The sequence below is a fragment of the Neofelis nebulosa genome, chromosome 7 (genome assembly GCF_028018385.1).
Source record: "Neofelis nebulosa isolate mNeoNeb1 chromosome 7, mNeoNeb1.pri, whole genome shotgun sequence".
In the NCBI taxonomy this organism is placed as follows: domain Eukaryota; kingdom Metazoa; phylum Chordata; class Mammalia; order Carnivora; family Felidae; genus Neofelis; species Neofelis nebulosa.
Genome location: NC_080788.1, coordinates 73,296,987 through 73,318,615, shown reverse-complemented (window position 1 = coordinate 73,318,615; position 21,629 = coordinate 73,296,987). Strand labels below are relative to the sequence as shown.

General features: G+C 40.4%; 2 gene segments (V, D, J or C); both read right to left on the bottom strand.

Annotated features, from left to right (window-relative positions):
• Positions 1 to 21,629, bottom strand: part of LOC131516894 (T cell receptor alpha variable 4-like) — a 51,490-nt gene that overhangs the window by 24,930 nt on the left and 4,931 nt on the right.
• Positions 11,577 to 12,265, bottom strand: LOC131515846 (T cell receptor alpha variable 6-like). The segment is given in 2 exon segments: positions 11,577 to 11,947; positions 12,139 to 12,265. Coding segments are annotated over 2 exon segments (423 nt in total).

The window sequence follows — 21,629 nt, the reverse complement described above, 5'->3', positions numbered from 1 at the left end:
CCTCACAGATTTATTGTCTCTTTGTCTAAAAAGGATATAAATGCCTCCCTTGGTCATTTCTTTCAGTCTCATTGTAACTGTTGGACCTCCATATGCATATAATAAAACTCTGGGGTTTTTCTCCTGCTAATCTGTCTCATGTAAATTTAATTCTTGGTCCAGCTGGAAGACTTTCAAGGGGAGAGAAAGAATTTTTCCTTCCTTCACAGTACAAATGATAAATATCAAAACAAAACCAAACAAAAAGTCAGAAAACCTGACACATAAGGAAACAAAATTCCAAGAATGAAAAAGACTGTTCAAAAACATCTAAATTAACTTGTCTTGAAAAAAATTCAACAGCAAAGTTTCAACAATCAGGAAGAGCTCCTGGAAACTAAAAATATTGTTGCCAACCCCTTTTTAAAAATCAGAAGTGCCTGGGTGGCTCAGTCAGTTAAGCGCTGGACGCTAGATCTTTGCTCAGGTCATGATATCACGATTCATGAGTTCGAGCCCCCTGTTGGGCTCTGTACTGATAGGAGTCTGCTTAGGATCTCTCTCCCTCTCTCTCTGCCCTTCCCCTACTCGAGCGCGCTCTCTCTCTCTCTCTCTCAAAATAAATAAGCTTAAAAAAAAAACTTAAAAAAAAAAGAAAAGAAATACAGAATTGCACCAAAACCCCCCTGCCTTCTCTTTGTCACCCCCCTCCACCTTCAGATGTCTCTGAAATTCCCTAACCCAAATGAGTTCGAGCCCCCTGTTGGGCTCTGTACTGATAGGAGTCTGCTTAGGATCTCTCTCCCTCTCTCTCTGCCCTTCCCCTACTCAAGCGCTATCTGGTTCAAAGCAACCAGAGAGACTATCTTCAGTTGTTTTCTATGTTTGAGGGTAGCTTGTAGTCTAGTCTTTCCAATCCTTCTGTTTCTTTCCCACCTGCCCTCTACACCTGGTACCATTTTCCCAGAGTGTAATTGGTGCTTCAATTTCTTGGGCAGAATGCTGCAGCATAAATAGAACTGCCTCCTGTTGGCTTTCCTACTGCAGCCACATATTTTCTCTCTGCCAAACCCCTTATCTCTTCTCCACTTGCTTTCCATCCTTGAAACATCATCTTGATGTCTCCTGTGCTGTCACCATCTTTCCTGGTTGCTTTGTGCTTGTGTGCTTATATATTTTGTAAAATTCTTTTTTTTATTATTTTTTATTTGTTTATTTTAGAGAGAAAGAGAGAGAGAGAGTATGCAAACAGGGGAAAAGGGCAGAGCGGGGAAGAGAGACAGAATCTTAATCAGGCTCCATGCTCAGCACAGAGCCCATCATGAGACCATCACAGAGCTCAGTCCCACGACTCTGGGATCATAACCTGAACCAAAATCAAGAGTCGGGCACTCAACCAACTGAGCCACCCAGGCGCCCCTTGAAATTCTTTATTAACATTTTAGTAGACTTTCAGGAGGCTGCAGAGAGAAACGTGAATATTCAATCAACTGTGTTCAACCAAAACTCTGAAACTTACTTATTTTTTTGTTGTATATCTTCTTGCTGTCTTTTAGGTTTTTTGTTTACCAGGCACATAGATTGTTTTTTCTATAAAAAGGAATTTTAAACTTGTAAACCAAGAAGGAAGAACTAATAATTTTAGAATTGAAATGAGAGAAGGGTTATTGCTTCAGCTCATTCATAACACTGACAGAGAGGGCCAGTGAGAAAAGGAAACATTAGAAAAGACTCCGGGAAGGGAACGGAGGAAAAGAGAAAGTGAAAGGGGAAAGGACCCTTCACTGCAATTGACATTTTCAGTATCTTTCACAGCTGCCTTCCACTGCACTTCCTGACTTACTGAGACACACTGAATGCCTCTGTCACTCTTCTAACAAGGCCCCTTCTCCCTGAAAATCAAATTCTTTTTATGGATCAAAATAAAATAATAAATAAGTAACTATTCACCCAGTGGCTGCAATATACGAGGAAGCGAGCCCCATGTGAGGAGCCCCCAGAACTAGATGCAATACAATCCAAAGTTCCCTTTTCTTTCTTCTCCACTCTTTTCCTCTACCCACCCTGTGACCTTCCACTTCTTCATTAGTCTCCTTGAGGATAACAAAAAGAGTTATCCTCTTCTGGATAAGGAAAAGAGTCGAGGGAGCTACATGATTTCCCCCAACCACCATTCCTGAACTGTGATCTGATGAAGAATGTAAGCCTGACCGTTTTTTCTCTTCAGATGATACAGACACTGCCCCCTCTGTTTCGGGTTGCTTTAAGAAGCCGGCTAATCAAGATATAGTAGGGAGGAGAAAAAGAGGGCAGGGAGTGTGCACAGGATTTGGACATGAGCCATTTCTTCCAGTATGTGCTTGTGTCCACTTCTTTGGAGAGCAGCAGTCCATGACTGCTATTTTGTTTGCAACAAAAGAAACTATGATAAATATAATTTTCCTTCCATTCTTGTACATGTGGGAACTGTTTCTCCCTCCTCCCTTTCATTCTTTCCTTAAGAGCCAGTTGCTTTGGTATTTTCCTCTGTTCCCTAGGAAATAACCCTCTCTGTGTCAGGAGGACGTTATGCAGATGCAACCCCATCTATCTCACGCTGTGTCTCTAAAGAGAAAATCATATACATCTCTAATTGGGGGGATACCCTTGACCAAAGTCACAGGGTTGGACTTTGTCTGGAAGGAGGAGACAGAGATCACGTCATTGATTTTTTTTTTCTTTTTCAAGTTTTTATTAAAATTCCAGTTAGTTAACATAGAGTGTATATTAGTTTCAGGTGTAGAATTTAGTGATTCATCACGTACATCTAACACCCTGTGCTCATCACAACAAATACAATCCTTAATGTCCATCATCCATCTAGCCCATCCCCACCCACCTCTCCTCCAGCAACCCCGTTTGTTCTTTATCATTAAGAGTCTGTTTCCTGGTTTGCCTCTTTTTCCCCCCATGTTCATCTGTTTTGTTCCTTAAATTCCACATCTGAGTGAAATCATATCGTATTTGTCTTTCTCTAACTGACTTATTTCACTTAGCATGATACTCTAACTCCGTCCACCACTGATCCTTGATGAAAGATGTCAGACCCTGTTTCTCATTTCTACAAGGGGGTGTTAAGTTCAGGACCTGGTCAGTTCCTATTTTTCTGCTGTGTTCTTGAAGTCAATCTGGGTGATCTTCACACCTGCCAGGGTACCTGAGGGTCAAACCATAGTAGAATTTCCTGAAACCAGAATGAGTCATGAGCACCAGTCCTCAGCAGATGGGTCCTGACTGGTCCTCTGAGGGCTTGCGCTTGCCCCCCACCCCCACCCCGCCAACAGCCTCTCCCTGTGGCATCACTCAGCACAGCCACACACTACCCTGTCTGACATGTGGACTGAAAGTTTCTCCCAGTGAAAGGGGGTTTTTTCCTTCACTCGTGGCTTCAAAATCTTTGTTGCTTCTATCTCATTTTCCTTTGTGGCTCTCAAGAAAACTGCACAATTTCACCAGGACAATGAACGCACCAGAGAAGGGAACCATACGTACACTGTGGCAGCACAGGAGTGCTTTACGGTAAGAAAAGCCTTTTCTGAGAGGGTCACTGGTCTTTCCATCTGGGTCCCTGAGTCTCCACTGGGGAATAAAAAGTATCGATATACTCCATAAGCCACCTTCTAACCCTGACACTGCACTTCTCTGAGCAATAGGCAGCAATTTGAATTGAGATGAGCGTTTCTCAAAATCTAACGACTGCAGTCTAAGGTTCGATGGCATGAAGAGCAGCCCACATCCTCTGGAGATCCCAACAAGTCCTGCACATGTGCCTTTGGTCATTACTACAGTATGGAGATTCCTCAAAAAATTAACATAGAACTACCCTATGACCCAGTAATTACACTACTGGGGAGTAACCCAAAGGTAATGAAAACACTAATTCAAAAGGATATATGCACCTCTATGATTGTTGTAGCATTATTTACAATAGCCAAATTATGGAAACAGCCTAATTGTCCATTGATAGAGTGGGTAAGGAAGATGTGGTACATGTACACAAAGGAATATAACTCAGCCCTAAAGAAGAATGAAACCTTGCCATTTGAAAGAACGTGGATGGATCTAGAGTGTATAATGCTAAGTGAAACCAGTTAGTCAGAGACAGACAAATACGATATGATTTCACTCATATGTAAAATTGAAGAAAAAAACAAATGAACAAAGGGAAAAAAGTGAGAGAGACAAACCAAAAAACGGACTCTTAACTATAGAGAACAAAGGGATCCCAGAGGGGAGGTGAGTGGGAGAAACAGGTAAGGGGATTAAGAATACACTCATCATCAGGAGCACTGAGTAATGTATACAACTGTTGAATCCCTATGTTGTACACCAGAAACGAATATAACATTATGTTAACTACACTGGAATTAAAATTAAAAACAATAAAAATAGATATAAAAATATGAAATCTTACTCACTGAGAATTACTAGCAGGACCACCACACGCATTGAGCAAAAAGCAGAAAACATGGCTGTTTGAGCTGTGGGAAGAGAAAATGGCTTTGTACCCCTAAACATACCAAAGCTCATAAGGTGCTGCTCTATTCTGATTCTGGATTCTGGATAGGATCTTCTGGAGAGTTCTTCCTCCTTTGGAAAGAGCACCTTCCTGCCCTACAGCAACTTGCCAACTGGAAAGAGAACAGAATATGCCCAGAGAAGTAGGGCTGAGGAGTGTCAAACCACCATCTGACTGTGGGAATAAACATCTGAGGAAAAGAGTGCCCCCTTGTGGTTTTCCCTGGACATTAAAGTGATGTCATTAATGTTGGGTATTTACAGTATAAAATTTGTATTCATGTTTATATTTAACTTACTAATTTTAATTTTGAGCATGATAGAAAATTGTTTGACTCATGGTCATTAATTTTGTCATATTTTTCCATTTTAAAAATAAATTCATTTTTAATTTTGGAGCCCTTATCAAGATGGCTCGTTCCAGGCAATGAAGCACCTCCAAAACACCATACTGAAAAAATTTTTAAGATTAACTAAATGCTAAAGTCTTCAGACTTCAGATGCAGAAAGTTCTCTTTCTGATAATAAACCACTGCAGGTAGTTATTAGAATATATGTCGTAATAATTTATATTATATATATGCTAAAACTGCTTATGGCCATTGGAGCTACAACTACTTGATTTTTTCTGAATGTGATTTGCCTTTACTATCATATAACATATAATACCTCAACTTTCGTTACCATTTTTCTCTGTTCTTACTACTGCAGAACATCTGTATGATGCAGTATGATAATATTTGGCCCTCAGTTGACATCACACAATTATACCCACATTAGGGTATTGAAATTGCATGACGGTACCCTAGTACACCACAGTCTTTCAAATGATCCAAAATATCCTCCGTGTGTGTGTGTATGTGTGTGTGTGTGTGTGTGTGTGTGTTCCAATAAAGATTATTTATTTACTTACTTACCTATTTACTTATTTATCTTTAATTTTATTATTCTTTTTAATTTGCAATTTAGTTAACATACAGTGTAGTCTTGGCTTCAGGATTAGAACCCAGTGATTCATCACTTATATATAACACCCAGTGCTCATCTCAAAAAACACCCTCCTAATGCCTATCACCCATTTACCCAGCCCCTCCCACCTTACCCCCAGCAACCCTGTTTGTTCTCTGTATTTAAGAGTTTCTTATGGTTTGCCTCCCTCTCTGTTTTTATCTTATTTTTCCTTCCCTTCCCTTATGATTATCTGTTAAGTTTCTCAAATTCCACATATAAGTAAAATCATATGATATCTGTCTTTCTCTGACTGACTTATTTTGCTTAGCATAGTAACTTCCAGTTCCACCCACCTTGTAGCAAATGGCAAGATTTCATTCTTTTCCATCTCCCAGTAGTATTCCATTGTGTATACATACCATATCTTCTTAATCCATTCATCAGTTGATAGACATTTGAGCTCTTTCCATAATTCAGCTGCTATATATAATTGTTGATAGTGCTGCTATAAACATTGGGGTACAAGTGTCCCTTCAAATCAGCATTTTTATATGCTTTGTATAAATACCTAGTAGTGCAATTGCTGGTTCATAGAGTAGTTCAAAATGATATTTTTCAGGATGCCTGGGTGGCTCAGTCAGTTAAGTGTGCAACTCTTGATTTCAGCTCAGGTCATGATCTCACCGTCATGAGATCAAGCCCCAAATAGGTCTCTGCGCTGCGCATGGAGCCTGCTTGAGATCCTCTCTCTGTCTCCCCTGCTTATGCTCTCTGTCTCTGAAAATAAAATATTTTTTGTCAAGTGTTATCCCAATCAAAACAGAAATGTTTCAGTGTTTATAGAACTCTGATACACACAGGCTCGTGTCTGCTACCACCCGCAGACTGATGACTTTCAATTTTGTATCTTTAGCCTGGCCCTCTCTCCCAAGGTCGAGACTTGTATTTCCAAAACTTCGCACGTCAGGGCTGAACTGATCTTCCTCTCCCTGTGGCCTAGTGCCCACAAGCCTACTCAATCTTCCTCATCTCTCTTAATGGCAAGCCTTTCTTTCTATTTGTTTAGGTCAAAAACTTTGGAGGCATCCTTGATTTTTTTTTTTCACATACCCACACAATATGTCCGCAAATGTTGGGTCTACCTTCAAAACATAGTCAGAGTTTGTTGACTTCTCAGCACCACCACTGCTACCACCTTGGTCCAAACCACCATCATCTGGCCTAGATTATGGCAATAGGTTAACTTTGCTCTGAACTCCCAAGAGTTTATTCTCAGCACAGCATAGCCTGAAGCCCTACCTGGTCTGGCCCTTGCTACTTTTGTGATCCAACCTCTTATTCCTCTCCCACTGGCGGCCCTCCCCCCAGCCACACTGGCCCCCTTGCTATGTCTGGGACAGCTCCTGCCTCAAGTGCTTCACACTAGTTGTTTCCTCTGCCTGAACTGCTCTCCTGAATGACTGTATGGCTTCCTTCCTCACTTCCTTCTGTTATGCCCAGAATTCGTGATCCCCAAAGACCACCAGGGAGCCGAGTCCGATGCAAAAGCAAAAGAGCCTTTATTCGAGCTAGCTCGAGCTCAACCCCCTACCTGCACCGAGGCAGCGGTGAGATACCGGGGAGAGAGAGCGAGTTTCAAAAGGACAAAGGTTTTATTGGGGCCTAGGGGCAGTTGGTGAGGTAATGGCTATGGCCTCAGCCGATTGGCTGGGGAAGGGTCCGAGTCCTGTTAGGCAGGTGAGGGGGAGGGGTTACTCAAGGGGAGGAGGTGTGGTCAAGGTGAAGGACACAGAACAAGATGGAGTCGGCCGGCGGCCGGCGTAGGCCCGCCCTTTCACTTCATATATTTATTCAGAGAGGACAACAATGGTCCCTTCTTCCTATTTAAAATTACAACCGGAGTCAACTCCAGCTCAATGTTGCCAATTTCCAATTACCTGCATTATTCTTTCCATAGCACTTAGTATCTTCTAATATACTATGTGATTTATTATTTATCACTTTTTAAAAATTATCTGTCTGCCTTGATAGAATGTCAAGTCCACTAGGGCAGAAATTTTTACCTGATTTATTCACTGGTGAATATTTATTGTGTATAGATATCTATATTGTATATGCATGGGACATAGCACGTACTCAATAATATTTGTTAAAGATTCTAGGTCATGAAATACAGATTTACATACTGGCTTATTTTAAATAGATTTTGAGGTGATTTGCAATAAGATTGATGAAATAGAAATACGAAAGGGTAAATTTAACATCCATAGCAGAGAGTTTAAGTCTGGACTTCCTGGAGGAAATGAGAAAAACAACCATAAAAAACGAGTATCTGTTGAATACCTAATCTACTAGTGTACTTGCTACTATCAGAGTCGATTGGAACATAAATTAAGCAATAAATCAGGACCTTAATAAATGTATGTTTATTTTTGGAATTTTGCTAAATCCTAACAATATTCTAATGAAGTCCTTCTAATTACTAGCCTTTTACAGAAGAGGACATTGATGCTCAGAGAGCTTGAGACACTTGTCCAAGACTAACTACATAGCTGGTCCATTAGGATTTGAACAGTGATGTGTTAGACTCTCGCGCCCATCTTTTTTTTTTTTTTTTTAATGTTTATTTTATTTTTGAGAGAGAGAGAGAGAGAGACAGAGCGTGATCGGGGGAGGGGCAGAGAGACTGAGACACAGAATCGAAGTGAGCTCCAGGCTCAGAGCTGTCAGCACAGAGCCCAATGAGGGGCTTGAATTCACAAGCTGTGAGATCGTGACCTGAGCCGAAGTTGGCACTTAACCAACTGAGCCACCCAGGCACCCCAACCGTGCCCATCTTTTTAAATACTGTACTGCCAATTATAACTTAACCTCCCATGTATTACAAACTGAAAAGTATGCCAGTTCCTCGTGGGAGAAAACAATTTACTCAATTCTAATGTAATTCTTTTACATTCAATAATTTCTTAGTTCCCTCCCCATCCCTGTCCTGAGCTGCTGGCTGATTCTCCATCCTTCTCTCAACCTCCTTTCCTGACATGACTCTTACTCTTATCCAAATTCTCTGGATCTTTTGTGTCTCATCAACACCTTTCAAAAATGCAGTGAAAATTCCTTCCAAATAACACTTATGCCTCAATAACACAACAACTATGTTCAATTTCAGGAGGCTCATGAATCTTCAATAAGTCTAACCATGGTTAACAATCCTGTGTTAGGTCTCTTCTCTCTAAAAAATCCCGGATGCCAGCACTCAGATCCAATTATTTCCTAGCTTCCTAATGTTCCTAGCTTTTTCTATTATATTGATTGTGATTAAAATTAAGGATTTGGACAGTAGGACTACTAATGTACATTCTAACTCTCAAATTCTACTTTTCTCATTTTATCATTTTCTTCCTCTGTTCTTTTAGCGTCTCTTCCCTACACTCACACGCAAACAACATAATGATAGTACCATGATGGCAATGCTCCATGTGGCTCCAAGTAGACTGAGATATCAACCATAACCCCAAACTGAGTCAGCCAAAAAACCCACAATTCTGCCATCATTAGTATTAAAAAGAGTCACAGGCCCAAGGTGGAGTCAGCTGCATCCAGGACAGCAAACTTAAGACTTAACTGCAGTTTCAACCTCTCCATGGGTGGAATTTTAAGCCAATCAATCTGGAATTTTGTAGTCAGCACCAATGAGATAATCTGTCACGTGGGCCCTCTTTATCCCCACCTGTCCCCCCAAGAAAGATGACGTAATCTGCATAAAACCCCTGCCCCCCCCAGAGTAGGTGATTTTGCCTGAAACTATCCTTTTCTTATGCTAATAACTTTCTGCCCCACCCTCCTTCCTCTTAAAACATTCCATTGTATACAATTCCTGGGAAGTCTTTACTTGCTAGATGGAATGCTGCCAGATTCATGAATCACTTCATAAAGCCCACTAGATCTTCAAAGTTACTTGGTTGAATTTTCTTTATTTAATATTAGTAACTGAATATGCCATGACATCTAGAGTCTGTCCTTTTGCTAATTAATAAACTGAAAATGGATCAAGAAAGGAGGTAATATATGGATGAAAGGGGGGGAGGAAAAATAATTTTCCTTCTAATCTTCTAGGTTCTTGACTGAGACAACCTCCCCTCCCTTCCCTGTAACAAAAGATAGATCAACAGAAGAAAAACAAACAGAAGTTTGATGGTATGTACATTTCCCGTATTCGTGAGAGAGACCCAGGAAAACTGAGTAACTCCCAGAAAAGACCCAAACCATCACCTTCAATACCTTCTTCAGCTAAAGACCAAAGAAAGATGTTGGCGGTGAGGGATATGCCAATTATGGAAGGTTTTCAGCCAAAGCACAGTAAACAAAGGGTATGGTGGTTGTGCATATTTAAGGTGCTATCTTCTTGGGCCGCCTGGGGGGCTCAGTCAATTAGGCATCCAACTCTTGATTTCAACTCAGTGATGATCTCACAGTTCATGAGTTCAAGCCCCGAATCAGGCTCTGTGCTGACAGCTCAGAGCCTGTTTGGGATTCTCTCTCTCCCTCTGTCTCTGTCCCTCCCCCACTCGTACTCTCTCCCTCTCTCTCTCTTCCTCTGTCTCTCAAAATAAATAAACTTAAAAAAAAATCTAGAGCGTTTTTCTGCTCCCTTTCAATAGAAATGGCAGTGCAGCTTTCAAAAAAAATAGAGAAGTCCTCAACTCAGAACCCGTGCCCAGCATGATAAGGTGCAAGTTACTTGTATTAAAAAGTTAAACATAAGGGCGCCTGGGTGGCTCAGTTAAGTATCCAACTCTTGATTTTGGCTCACGTTATGACCTCACAGTGTGAGTTCAAGCCATGCATCAGGTTCTGTGCTGACAGTGCAAAGCCTGCTTAGGATTCTCTGTCTCCCTCACTTGCTGCCCCTCCCCAGCTCTCTCTCCCTCTCTCAAAAATGAAAATAAATAAACATGAAAAAAATCCTTTATATAAAAAAAAAATTATACATAGACACACTCACTGATACCACACACACAGTAAACAAAGGTTCTAAACCCATCTTTACAAGACTCATGACTTAATGGCCTATTGCCCAGTATGGTATGGTCCTCCATTCACAAAATGAATAACAAACAACATAGGTATGAAAAAGAAAACTGCATGACCATAATGGAGCCACTTGTGGCTCTAAATCAATAAATCAAGATTTAATAACTAACCTAACTGCAGTTTCAACCCCTTCAGGAATGTACCTTTAACCAGCCAAACTGGAATTTCAGGCAATCCCCTGGAAGACCCCTTGCCCCTTAGGAGGGGACCTTACCTAAACATCGCATTCCTTGCTAATAAATTCTTTTTTTTTTTTTTTAATGCCTTCTCTCTGCCTTTAAAACCCTTTCCGTTCCTGCAGCTCTGTGGAGCTTTCTCCTCTGCATGCTGGATGGAATGCTTCTCTGGATTCACAAATCATTTAATAAAGCCAGTTAGATCTTCAATTTTACTTGGCTCAGTTTTGTTATTTAACACAGGTCAATTTTTTTATCCTTACCGTCATCATCATCATCACTTGGAGTTCAGTTTAGAAGGGTCTCAGAAATATTTAGACAGGGGTATTTTGTTTGTTTTTGTTCTTTATGTAGAGGAAACTACAGTCTCTGTTTAAAAGGAATGTGTTTAACCCTGTCTACGTCTCATGCTGTTCTAGCCTAGTCACAAAAATTGGGCAGAATTAATTTTCCTTAAGCTCACACACACACACACACACACACACACACACGTGTGTGCACACGCATGCATGCATGCAAATTCTCTTTTCTTGCTCTCTGGCACTCTTCAGGGCATATTCATTTTTCCTGAAAAATTAGGCTCTGAATTTCAGAACTGAGACAAACTTGGGAATCCTGTGGTAAGCCCTTCATGGTCCGATGAGGAAACTGAGACCTGCAAATCTCACCAGTTGCTTAAAGTCACACAGTGGTATCAGCAGTGCTCAGGCTGGGAGATGGATCCCCCACTCCCTCATGGTCAGTCCAGTGCTCCTTCTCACACCCTTTAATCTTTTCAAGTACCCCCATTTAATATGCCAGGAGCATATTAAACCCTTGGGGTCAGCGCAGCCAGCAGCTCTGTTGACTGCGAGAGTTGTTAGCAGAGTTTGGGTACAGGAAGCAGGTGATAGGACCCTGCTGTGTGTTTGCAGCACAGAGGTAGGTGGCTGAGTCTGCAGACTGCGGTTCTGTTATGTAAAAGGAACTCTGTTTGATGGTCTTATCAAAGGTGGCCTTCAGTCTTCCTGTCTGTTTTTTACTCTCATTTTCACGTATTAGTAGCAAGAAGACAAGGCCTCTTCCCGGATCTTGTCGGTACCACTGGAAGACCACTGGAGAAAAATCTGTGCAGTTACAGGTCAGAACAGCCTTCTCACCCTCCTGGATGTTCAGGGACCGAGGACTCTGTTCCATCTTTTGGCTGCTTACCCCTAGGCAGAAACACAATACCAGAAACAGGAGGTTTAGTCACTACACTACACTCTTAAGAGTCATATTTTCTTTCCACAACCCCACATATAACCAAAGATGAAGCAGAATGGACCCTAGCTCTTCCCTCTCCATCCCATGGCCTGGATCTCTGGATCTCTTTGCTCTCATCACCAGGAAGCCTCCAACTCACAGTCCACTGGAAGCCACAAAATCACCAAAATAACTCCCAGGAACAGTTCCATCCTTCTCCCCAACTATAGCCTGATATGTGGACTCAGTCTCCTCAATCAAAAAGCCATTCTCTTTAGTTTGGTGGGTGTTACTGGGGTTCTTCTATGGGAGGAAGTCTCTTTCCTACCCAATCAGTGACAAGCTTGTTCAGCCCTCTGCAGACACACACTGGTCTAATCCAACTTTAAAGAGAACTTGTTTCATGGGGCGCCTGGGTGGCTTGGTCGGTTAAGCATCTGACTTCAGCTCAGGTCATGATCTCACGGTCCGTGAGTTCGAGCCCTGCGTCAGGCTCTGTGCTGACAGCTCAGAGCCTGGAGCCTGTTTCAGATTCTGTGTCTCCCTCTCTCTCTGTCCCTCCCCCTGTTCATGCTCTGTCTCTCTCTGTCTCAAAAATAAATAAATAAATAAATAAATAAATAAATAAATAAATAAATAAAACTTGTTTCAAATCTGAGAAAGGATCCCAATAAGATAGTAAACACCGCCATCTCGTGTTCAGAAGCTTTTTGACAATAATAAAATGTGCTCCAGACAAGTGCTTCTCACGTGCATACCAATTACCTAGGGATTTTGCTAAACTACAGATTCTTTTTCATTACGTAGGGGAGCAAGAATATCCTGTTCCCTTCAAGGTCTTTCTAGCCAGAGTAGGAATCAAATGGTGATGAAACAGATTAACAGGAGAAAATCAAATATGATCTTGTACTTAAGGGGAATCCACACAGACATGGAAATTCCAAAGACAGGCAAAATGAGGTGTATATCTCATTCTGAACTAAGGAGAAGGAGGCAGGGGTCCAGAACTTCAAAGGGAAGGAAAGCAATTCACAGGAAGATGAAAAGGTACATATTTAGTAAGCAATTTGAGCCACAATGGACACAGAGGACTTTGACAAACAGGCTTTGTTAAGTTTCTCCCCATCTATCACACTTAGTTCATAGTATAATATAGTTATTTATGGTGGAAACTCTCTTCCTGGAGCAGGTGCTCTATCTAAATTCTTTTTAAGCAATTATTGGGTAGGGGGGGAGGTAAAAAGCTTTTCCTGAATCTGCTGGGTTTTGATTGCCTTTTAACTCAAAATAATCTTGGTGCCAAAGTGGCCTGTCTTGGGGCAGCCAGCCCAGGGTCTCGACCATTAGGTCCCTGGTAGGACTGGATAGTCTATATTTCTTTTTTTTTTTAATTTTTATTTATTTTTGAGACAGAGAGAGACAGAGCGTGAGTGGGGGAAGGGCAGAGAGAGAGGGAAACACAGAATCCGAAGCAGGCTCCAGGCTCTGAGCCATCAGCACTGAGCCCTACACAGGGCTCGAACCCACAAACTGTGAGATCATGACCTGAGCCGAAGTTGGACGCCCAACCAACTGAGCCACCCAGGCACCCCTGGATAGTCTATATTTCTAACAGGTTTCCTGGCGATGTCGATGCTCCTCATTCTCAGCTCACACTTTAAGTCATAAGTCTAGAAAAATGCTTTTTGAGTCTCAATCCAGAAAAGGGAATTTGAGCATTAAGGTTTGATACAGAACAAATGATCACGTTTCCCCAGGTGTCCATTCCACTGCCCAGTCAGGCTATTCTGATGTTCCCACAACAATTGCCAGAGGCTGCCACCGGCTGTAGATAATGTAAGGCACAGGACAATGCATGGCTGAATTCCAGGGAACTTTCTCAGAACCAGGAGTGAACCTCCTCTCTTCATCCTGACTGGCCTCCCTGAGGCAGGGAAATTATTGCTTTGACTTCAAAAGGTTTTCTTCTTGATCTTGTTGGGCTAATGTAAGTAAACACTCACTTAAAACCCAACAGGAACTCAGGGTGCCTGGCTCGGTCAGTCAGTTAAGTGTCTGACTTTGGCTCAGGTCAGGTCATGATCTCACAGTTCATGGGTTCAAGCCCCACTTTGGGTTCTTTGCTGACAGCTCAGAGCCTGGAGCCTGTTTTGGATTCTGTGTCTCCCTCTCTCTCTGCCCCTCCCCTGCTCACGCTCTGTCTCTGTCTCAAAAATAAATAAACATTAAAAAAAAAATTTTAACCCAACAGGAATTCAAATCAGGGAAGTTTCCTGGTTCATGCAGAACCAAGCTCTCTGAAAGGTAAATTGTTATTTTTAAATACAACAGTCCTTTGATTGCATACATCAGAATTTCTTTCTTTTCTACTTTGCTAATGCTAAGGTGGGTGTATTGTAGTCACTTTCTCAGATACATTTAGGCCATTCTGTAGCCTAAATGATGGATAGATAAATGGACAGCCAGATAGGCAAATGAATGCATGGAAAGAAGAAAGAAGAAAATGGGCTAGGGGATGCTGAGAAATGAAGCTGGAAGGAAAATTTGGGTCGAGAAGACAGAAGATTTTGAATGTTTGGATTTGTTTGTAGGTTATTTATTAGCAAAAAACCTACTGAGGCTTTTCGCCAAGTAAGTAATATTATGGAAATTCTGTACATTTAACCTGGCTGCTTGCCCACAAGAGTAATTTGGAGACTGAGGTTGATAGGCATTGTAGAGTATGTTCCAAACTCAAGCCATTCCAGCTTTGAAACCTACCCTTACATTTAATCTCTGACGGAGCTTGAGCAAGCTACTTAACATCTTCAAGCACCAATTTCTTTGTCTTTGAAACAAGAATATCATCAGGATGTTATGAGGAGACATAGTTGAACTGACGTCCATAAAACACTTTGTACATACATCATGCACAATGAGAACTCAGTAAATGTGAACTCTTAACTCTAAGAGAAGGAACTCAGGGATGCCTGGGTGGCTCAGTCCCTTAAGCATCTGACTTTGGCTCAAGTCATGATCCCTTGGCTCATGAATTCGAGCCCCACGACGGGCTCTGTGGTGACAGCTCAGAGCCTGGAGCCTGCTTCAGATTCTGTCTCCTTCTCTCTCTGCCCCTCTCCACCCCAAAAAATAAATAAACATTTAAAAAAAAATTTTAAGAGAATGAATACAATTCAGGCTGCACAACCAGCCTTCTCGCTGTGAGGTATAGTGACTGAACCAGGGTTCACTGCATTTCAGAGCTGGGAGGAATTTTAGAGAATTTGCAGAAAATGATGGATTAGAGATACCTTAAATCAAATAAGACTTATACTTTAGAAAATATGAAAAAGAGAAGAATCACTACTTATCCTATTAAGCAAGGATATACATTACCAATATCTTGGTGTCTTACTTTCCAACCTTTGTGCTGCTCAGATTTTCACTAAGTAGCAATATTAAGTAATAATCACACCAGTAATATCTTGATTCTTTTCAGTGATCACTTTTAAATAACCATTATAGATTCTCTTTCATAAATACCATTTATTCACTATCTAATATTCCATTTGGGTGGTTAAGCCCTTCCCTTTAAGATTAGACATTTTGGGTTTCAATTTTGGGATACTATAAATAATTTCCCAAATAGTTTTGTAAATAATAATTTTCATATGCATGGAGGGTTTTCCGGAAGACAAATTTTCTAGGAAAAAAATTACAAGGAAATTAATCTGTTTTTAGACCAGGAAGTCATGCTTTTTAAATTACTTTCCAAAATAGCTTACAAAGTTACTATCTCACTAGTCTGTTTATTTCACAGCATCCTGCTCAAGTTCTCTATTCTTTAAATCACTATTAAATTATTCCTACAACTCCCTAATGGTTTTTTTTTAAGTTATTTTTCTACATTTCTATGAATACCAGTGAGCTTAAACATTTTCCATGTTTTTGTGAAGCATGGTAATTTTTCCTGTGTAAGCTCCCTCAGCGTACCTGCTGAATATTTACCTATTTCAATATCAATGTGTTCCTTCTTACACATGTAGAAATTATTCAGAGATATTATTAATCTGTTGTCACATTAGCAGCAAAGTAATAGTAAGCTGTGGTTTTAATATAATTTCTGTCATGTTTTTCATATAATAAATTAGCTTTTAATATTTATGTAATCAAATCTATTTTTCCCTTGATTTCTTCCATTGCTCTTAAGTTTAGAGAATTCTTCTCCCTTCAGTTTCTTGATTAACAAATGCATTTGCATTTTTTACTAATAACTGTGACTTAATTCTTAATACTTCTGGAATTTATTTATGTGAGGTACTTCATTTATTTGTTCAACCAACATTTACTGATTGCCTCATGATTTTGCAACACTTTTGTTTTCAAATAGTCAACTCTGTGCTTCTCAAATTAGAGGACTCTTGTCCTCAAGACAAAACATAGTAAATATAATGCATCATCTGGGAGCACTAATATTACTGAAAAATTGGAGAATAGGTAAACTGGTAAGTGATTTACAATTATTAAGCTCTAAAATTAATATGGGTACATAATGCATTAAAATAAAAATGATCACCCATAAATTTTAAAGTAAACATGCAACTGTCTGCACTTTCACCAGACTGCTTTGGGCTATAGTGCCCTCACCTCACATCCAGATTTCAAAAAGGAAAGTCACGTTTGTTCTCCCTGCTCTATAGGGATGCTTTGGGGAAGGTCTGAGAACCTCTGACCTGAACAATTGATACAACATAATTTGAGGATAATCCTGTTCTTCCCCATTAATTTAAAATTCCCCTTTTGTTTTATTCAAAGTCTTTCATATTTTAGTCCATTTCTTGTTTTTCCATTGTCTTTATACTAATTATTACTATTATTGTTGTTGTTATTTTAGCTACTATACTTAAAAAACTGTTTTAAGGGTAACGTCTGAGTTAAGAAAAATATTGTTTTTCACCAAAATATAAGGGAATGATTACAGAAGCAAAATGGTGACACTGGGGTGCCTGGGTGGCTCAGTTGGTTGAGCGTCCAGCTTCGGCTCAGGTCGTGATCTCGTGGTTTGTGAGCATCAGGATCTGTGCTGACAGCTCAGAGTCTGGAGCCTGCTTTGGATTCTGTGTGTCCCTTTCTCCCTCTCTCTCTCTCCTGCTCAAAATAAATAAAAATTTAAACAAAAATAAATAAACATTTTAAAAAAGAAAGAAAATGATGACATAAAATCACTAATAAAAGCATTAAAAGTTCAATTTCATAAGATTTGGCAAATGTGAAATGCTCAGATTATGATATAACATTGAGTGGAAGTAAGTCAAAATAGTAGTCTGTGTGTTTCTAGTTTTTTTTTTAAGTTTCTTTTTATTTATTTTTGAGAGAGACAGCGTGAGCGGGGGAGGGGCAGAGAGAGAGAAAACCCCCAAGCAGGCTCCACGCTGCCACCACGGAGCCCAATGCAGGGCTTGAACCCACAAAACTGTGACATGCTCAACCAACTGAGCCACTGAGGTGCCCCTAGTGTGCTTCTAATTTTTAACAAGAGTTTAATGAAGAAGATGTTAGCCGTGATTTATCTGTATAATAGCATTATATTTTGACTCTATATTTTATATATCTTTTTGGTTTTCTTCTTATAACATAGAGTTAATATTTTTATCATAACAAAAAGTTAATAAATGCTATTATTAAAAGATAAAAATCTTCCCATCAAAAAGAACACTCTCTGACATTGACACCAAGATGTCCTTGGTAGAGGAGAACTCTGAATGATACTCATAAAGTCAATCTTAAAGTCTAGATATTTAACTAAGAAATCACTAACTCCCTTCAGTATTCGTTCCAAATGTTCTGACACTTATTGGGTCACTTGAAACTGACTCTTCAAATCATTTAGAATGTTTATATGTTTAAAATTCAATACAGCAAAATCTCTAACTTGAAGGCTTGTGGCAAAATAAAAAGAGTGAGGCTTCCACCCCAGTTTTAGGTTTGGAGACAGGCTGCAGGTGCTTGGGGACCACTGTGCTCTTACTGCACAGAAGTAGGTGGCTGAGTCCCCAGGATGGGTGCGTGTGACTTGCAGGGAGAGATGTTTGTCCTTCTTATTCAACAGGACAGTGAGCCTTTGTTCTTGTTTCTTGTCCATACTTGAAAGAGTATATATAAGCGACTGGAGGCCTTTTCCAGGCTCTTGTTTATACCAAAAGAAGTAGGTGGAGGCACTGTCAGTGTAAGTGCAGTTGATAACAAAGCTGTCTCCCTCCCAGACACTCAGGAAAGAAGGGTGCTGCTTTACCTCTTCTCCTCTACTCATACCTGTGCAAAAAGAAAAGCCAGGCAAGAGCATCAGGTCGCCATTCTCCAGAGTTTGCTTTTTTTTTTTTTTTTTAATATTTATTTATTTATTTTGAGACAGAAAGATAGCGGAGGGGTGGAGGGTCACACAGAGAGACAGAGAGAGAGAGAGAGAGAGAGAGAATCCCAAGCAGGCTCCACACTGTCAGTGCAGAGCCCGACACAGACTCAAATTCACAAACCATGAGATGAAACCAAGGGTCGGACGCTTAACCAACTGAGCCACCCCAGGTGCCCCTGCATTTCTTTTTTGCTGCAGCAACTTCAGGAAATTTGGAAGAGGCCAGTCTCCCATATAGACTTCTAACGAATATTTACTAAGACACCCTGTTCCCAAAAGCTTTCCACTCACAGTCCAGCTGCAGCCACAAGAACAGGAACAAAGGTCCAATGAGTGTCTTCATGCTTCTTCCAATTGGGACCGGCAGTCTCCAGCCAGGAGAGCTACTTCTGTTACCAAGTTATCTCTTGATTTCCTCCAAAGCACAGTGGTTTCTTAAACTGTCTACACAGGCATCTCCTTCTGTCTTTAGCCAACTCTTACAGAGTCAACCAAAAGGACCCTTTCACATATCTACATTAGCAGAGATGCTCTGCCATCTGGTGGTCGGGTCCCCATCTGCTAAACCAGCTGGTCAAATCCTCTCATCCTGTATCTATGGGAGACTGACACACAAAACAATAGGTTGAATAAATTAAGTTCTTAGTGTGTCTCCAGTCAGAAGTTACTGGATTCACAGAATGAAAACGTCGTGTAAATGTAGATTTCAGAATTCCATCTCATCTCAGCACAGCATTGAGTCATTTTAAATAAATTTGAAGAAGTTACATGTTTTCCAACGTTTTTTCAACAGGCTTAGTCTACTTGAAATCAGACACATGTCAACATATAAACACATAAGGAAGATGTGGTGTATATTATATAATGGAATATCATTCACTCACGAGATGGAAGGACAGCTTGCCATTTGCTACATGGATGGACCCTGAAGCATTATGCCAAGTGTAATATGTCAGACAGAGAAAGACAAATGCTATATAATATCACTTATATGTAGAATCTTAAAAAACCAAACTCATAAAAAGACAGTTGAATGGTGCTTATCAGGAGCTGGGGGTTAGGGAGAGATTGTTTAAGGCTACAAACTTAGAACTAGTAGATACATAAGTCATGGAGATCTAATGCAGAGCACAGTGATTATAATAAAAAATACAGTATGATTAACTTCAAAATTGCTAAGAGACTAGATCTTCATTGTTCTCACCATAGAAAAAGAAATGATACATGACATGACATGGTGGTAATCACATTGCAATATATAAACATATCAAACCAAACTCTTGTACATCTTAAACTTACACAATGCTATATGTCAATTATATCTCAATTTTTTTAAAAACCTGATGGAAGAAATAAATACATCTTCTTTATTAACTGTTTTTATTTGTGTGTAGTTGACACACAATGTTACATTAGTTGCAGGTGCACAACATAGTGATTTGGCAAGTTTAAGCATTACGCTGCACTCACCACGACTGTAGATCCCTCTGTCACCATGCAACTCTACTACAGTATCATTGACATATTCGTTGTGCCATGTTTTATTCCCGTGACTTACTCATTCCATAACTGGAATCCTGTATCTCCCACTACCCTTCTGCCATGTTGCCCCTTCCTCACCCACCACCCCTCTGGAAACATTTGGCAAATACATCTTTTTTTTTTTTTAAGCTTTTATTTATTTGAGAGAGAGCACGCGTGCACAAGCCCGAGAGGGGCAGAGAAAAGGAGAGACAGAATCCCAAGCACACTCTGCACCATCAGAGCAGAGCCCAGTGAAGCGTGAGATCATGACCTGGGCTGAGGTCAAGAGTCAGATGCTCAACCAACTACGCCACCCAGGTGCCCCTTGATAAATACATCTTGAATGCAGTCACAAATTCCAATACTCACCACCATAACCTTAATCCAGGCTATTACCCCCCTCACCTGAACCACTGCAATAGTCTTCTCAGTAGTCTCCTTTCTGTTTTTGCTCTCTACAACCCATTCCCTCCATAGCAGCAAGAGTGACAGCACTAAAACACTAATTAGATCATGTCATTATGGAGCTTTTATTCAGTCAATGGCTTTGACATTACACTTAGAATAAAATCTACACTCCTTATAAGGAAGGATCTGCACAGTCTGGCCCCAGACTACTTCTTCTATCTTTTCTTATACTACAGATCCTCACTCCCATGAATTAACTAGCTTTGCCTAATTCTTTCTTATTCTTCAAGGCTCTGATTAAAAATCATATTTTTACAAACTTGTACACAAATGTTCATAACAGCGTTATTCATAATAGCCCAATAGTAGAAATGACCCAAATGCCTATCAACTGACAAATGGATAAAAAAATGTGGTATACCTATGTAACAGAATATTACTGAGGCTTAAAAAGGAATGAAATTCTGACACATGCTACAACATGGATGAACCTGGAAGACAGGCTGCAGTGAAATAAACCAGACACAAAAGGATAATTATTGTAGGCTTCCTTCCACTTACAGGAGGTACCTAGAACAGGCAAGTTACAATGTACATCTCTGTATATTTCAAACCATGATTCTTTTCTTCTACCCACATACTTAAGTACTGAGGGCCATAGCCCATGTCCAAGCCACTTTTGTGCCATTTCACGTCTTAATGCTTGGAGAGTGGACACAGTAGGCAGAAGAAATATTCCTGAAAGCAATTCTTACACTAGGAATGATTAGCAGAAACTTTACATAGAAATCACTACAAATCACATAAATATATGTCACCTAATGTAAACTAAATGTGTCCTCAACTCCATCTCACCTTAGCCAGAGTCCCAAAAATGTCTGAAGCCACTCCAACACCACCTAAAACAAGGGAAGGCCTGATATAAGGGTAGTTAGCATGGGAAATTGGTTTTAACCAATTGCTATTAAAATAACTTCCTTTTGAAATCTTCACATATAGAAAATGTGACTATATTATAGGACCCCTCCCAGAACTTGGCCTCCACCAGGTTTCATTGGGTCTTGGAAGCTCTTTTTGTCTTTGTGCCATAGTCTTGCCACACACTGCCCCCATGAGCTATTCCTCAGAGCATGGACTGTGATCCTTCTGAAATATAAATTAGAACACCTATTTAAAACCCTTCAGGGGTGCCTGGGTGGTTTAGTCCGACTTCAGCTCAGGTCATGATCTCAAGGTTCGTGAGTCAGAGCCCCATGTCAGGCTCTGTGCTGACAGCTCAGCAGAGCCTGATTCAGAATCTGTGTCTCCCTCTCTCTGCCCCTCCCCTA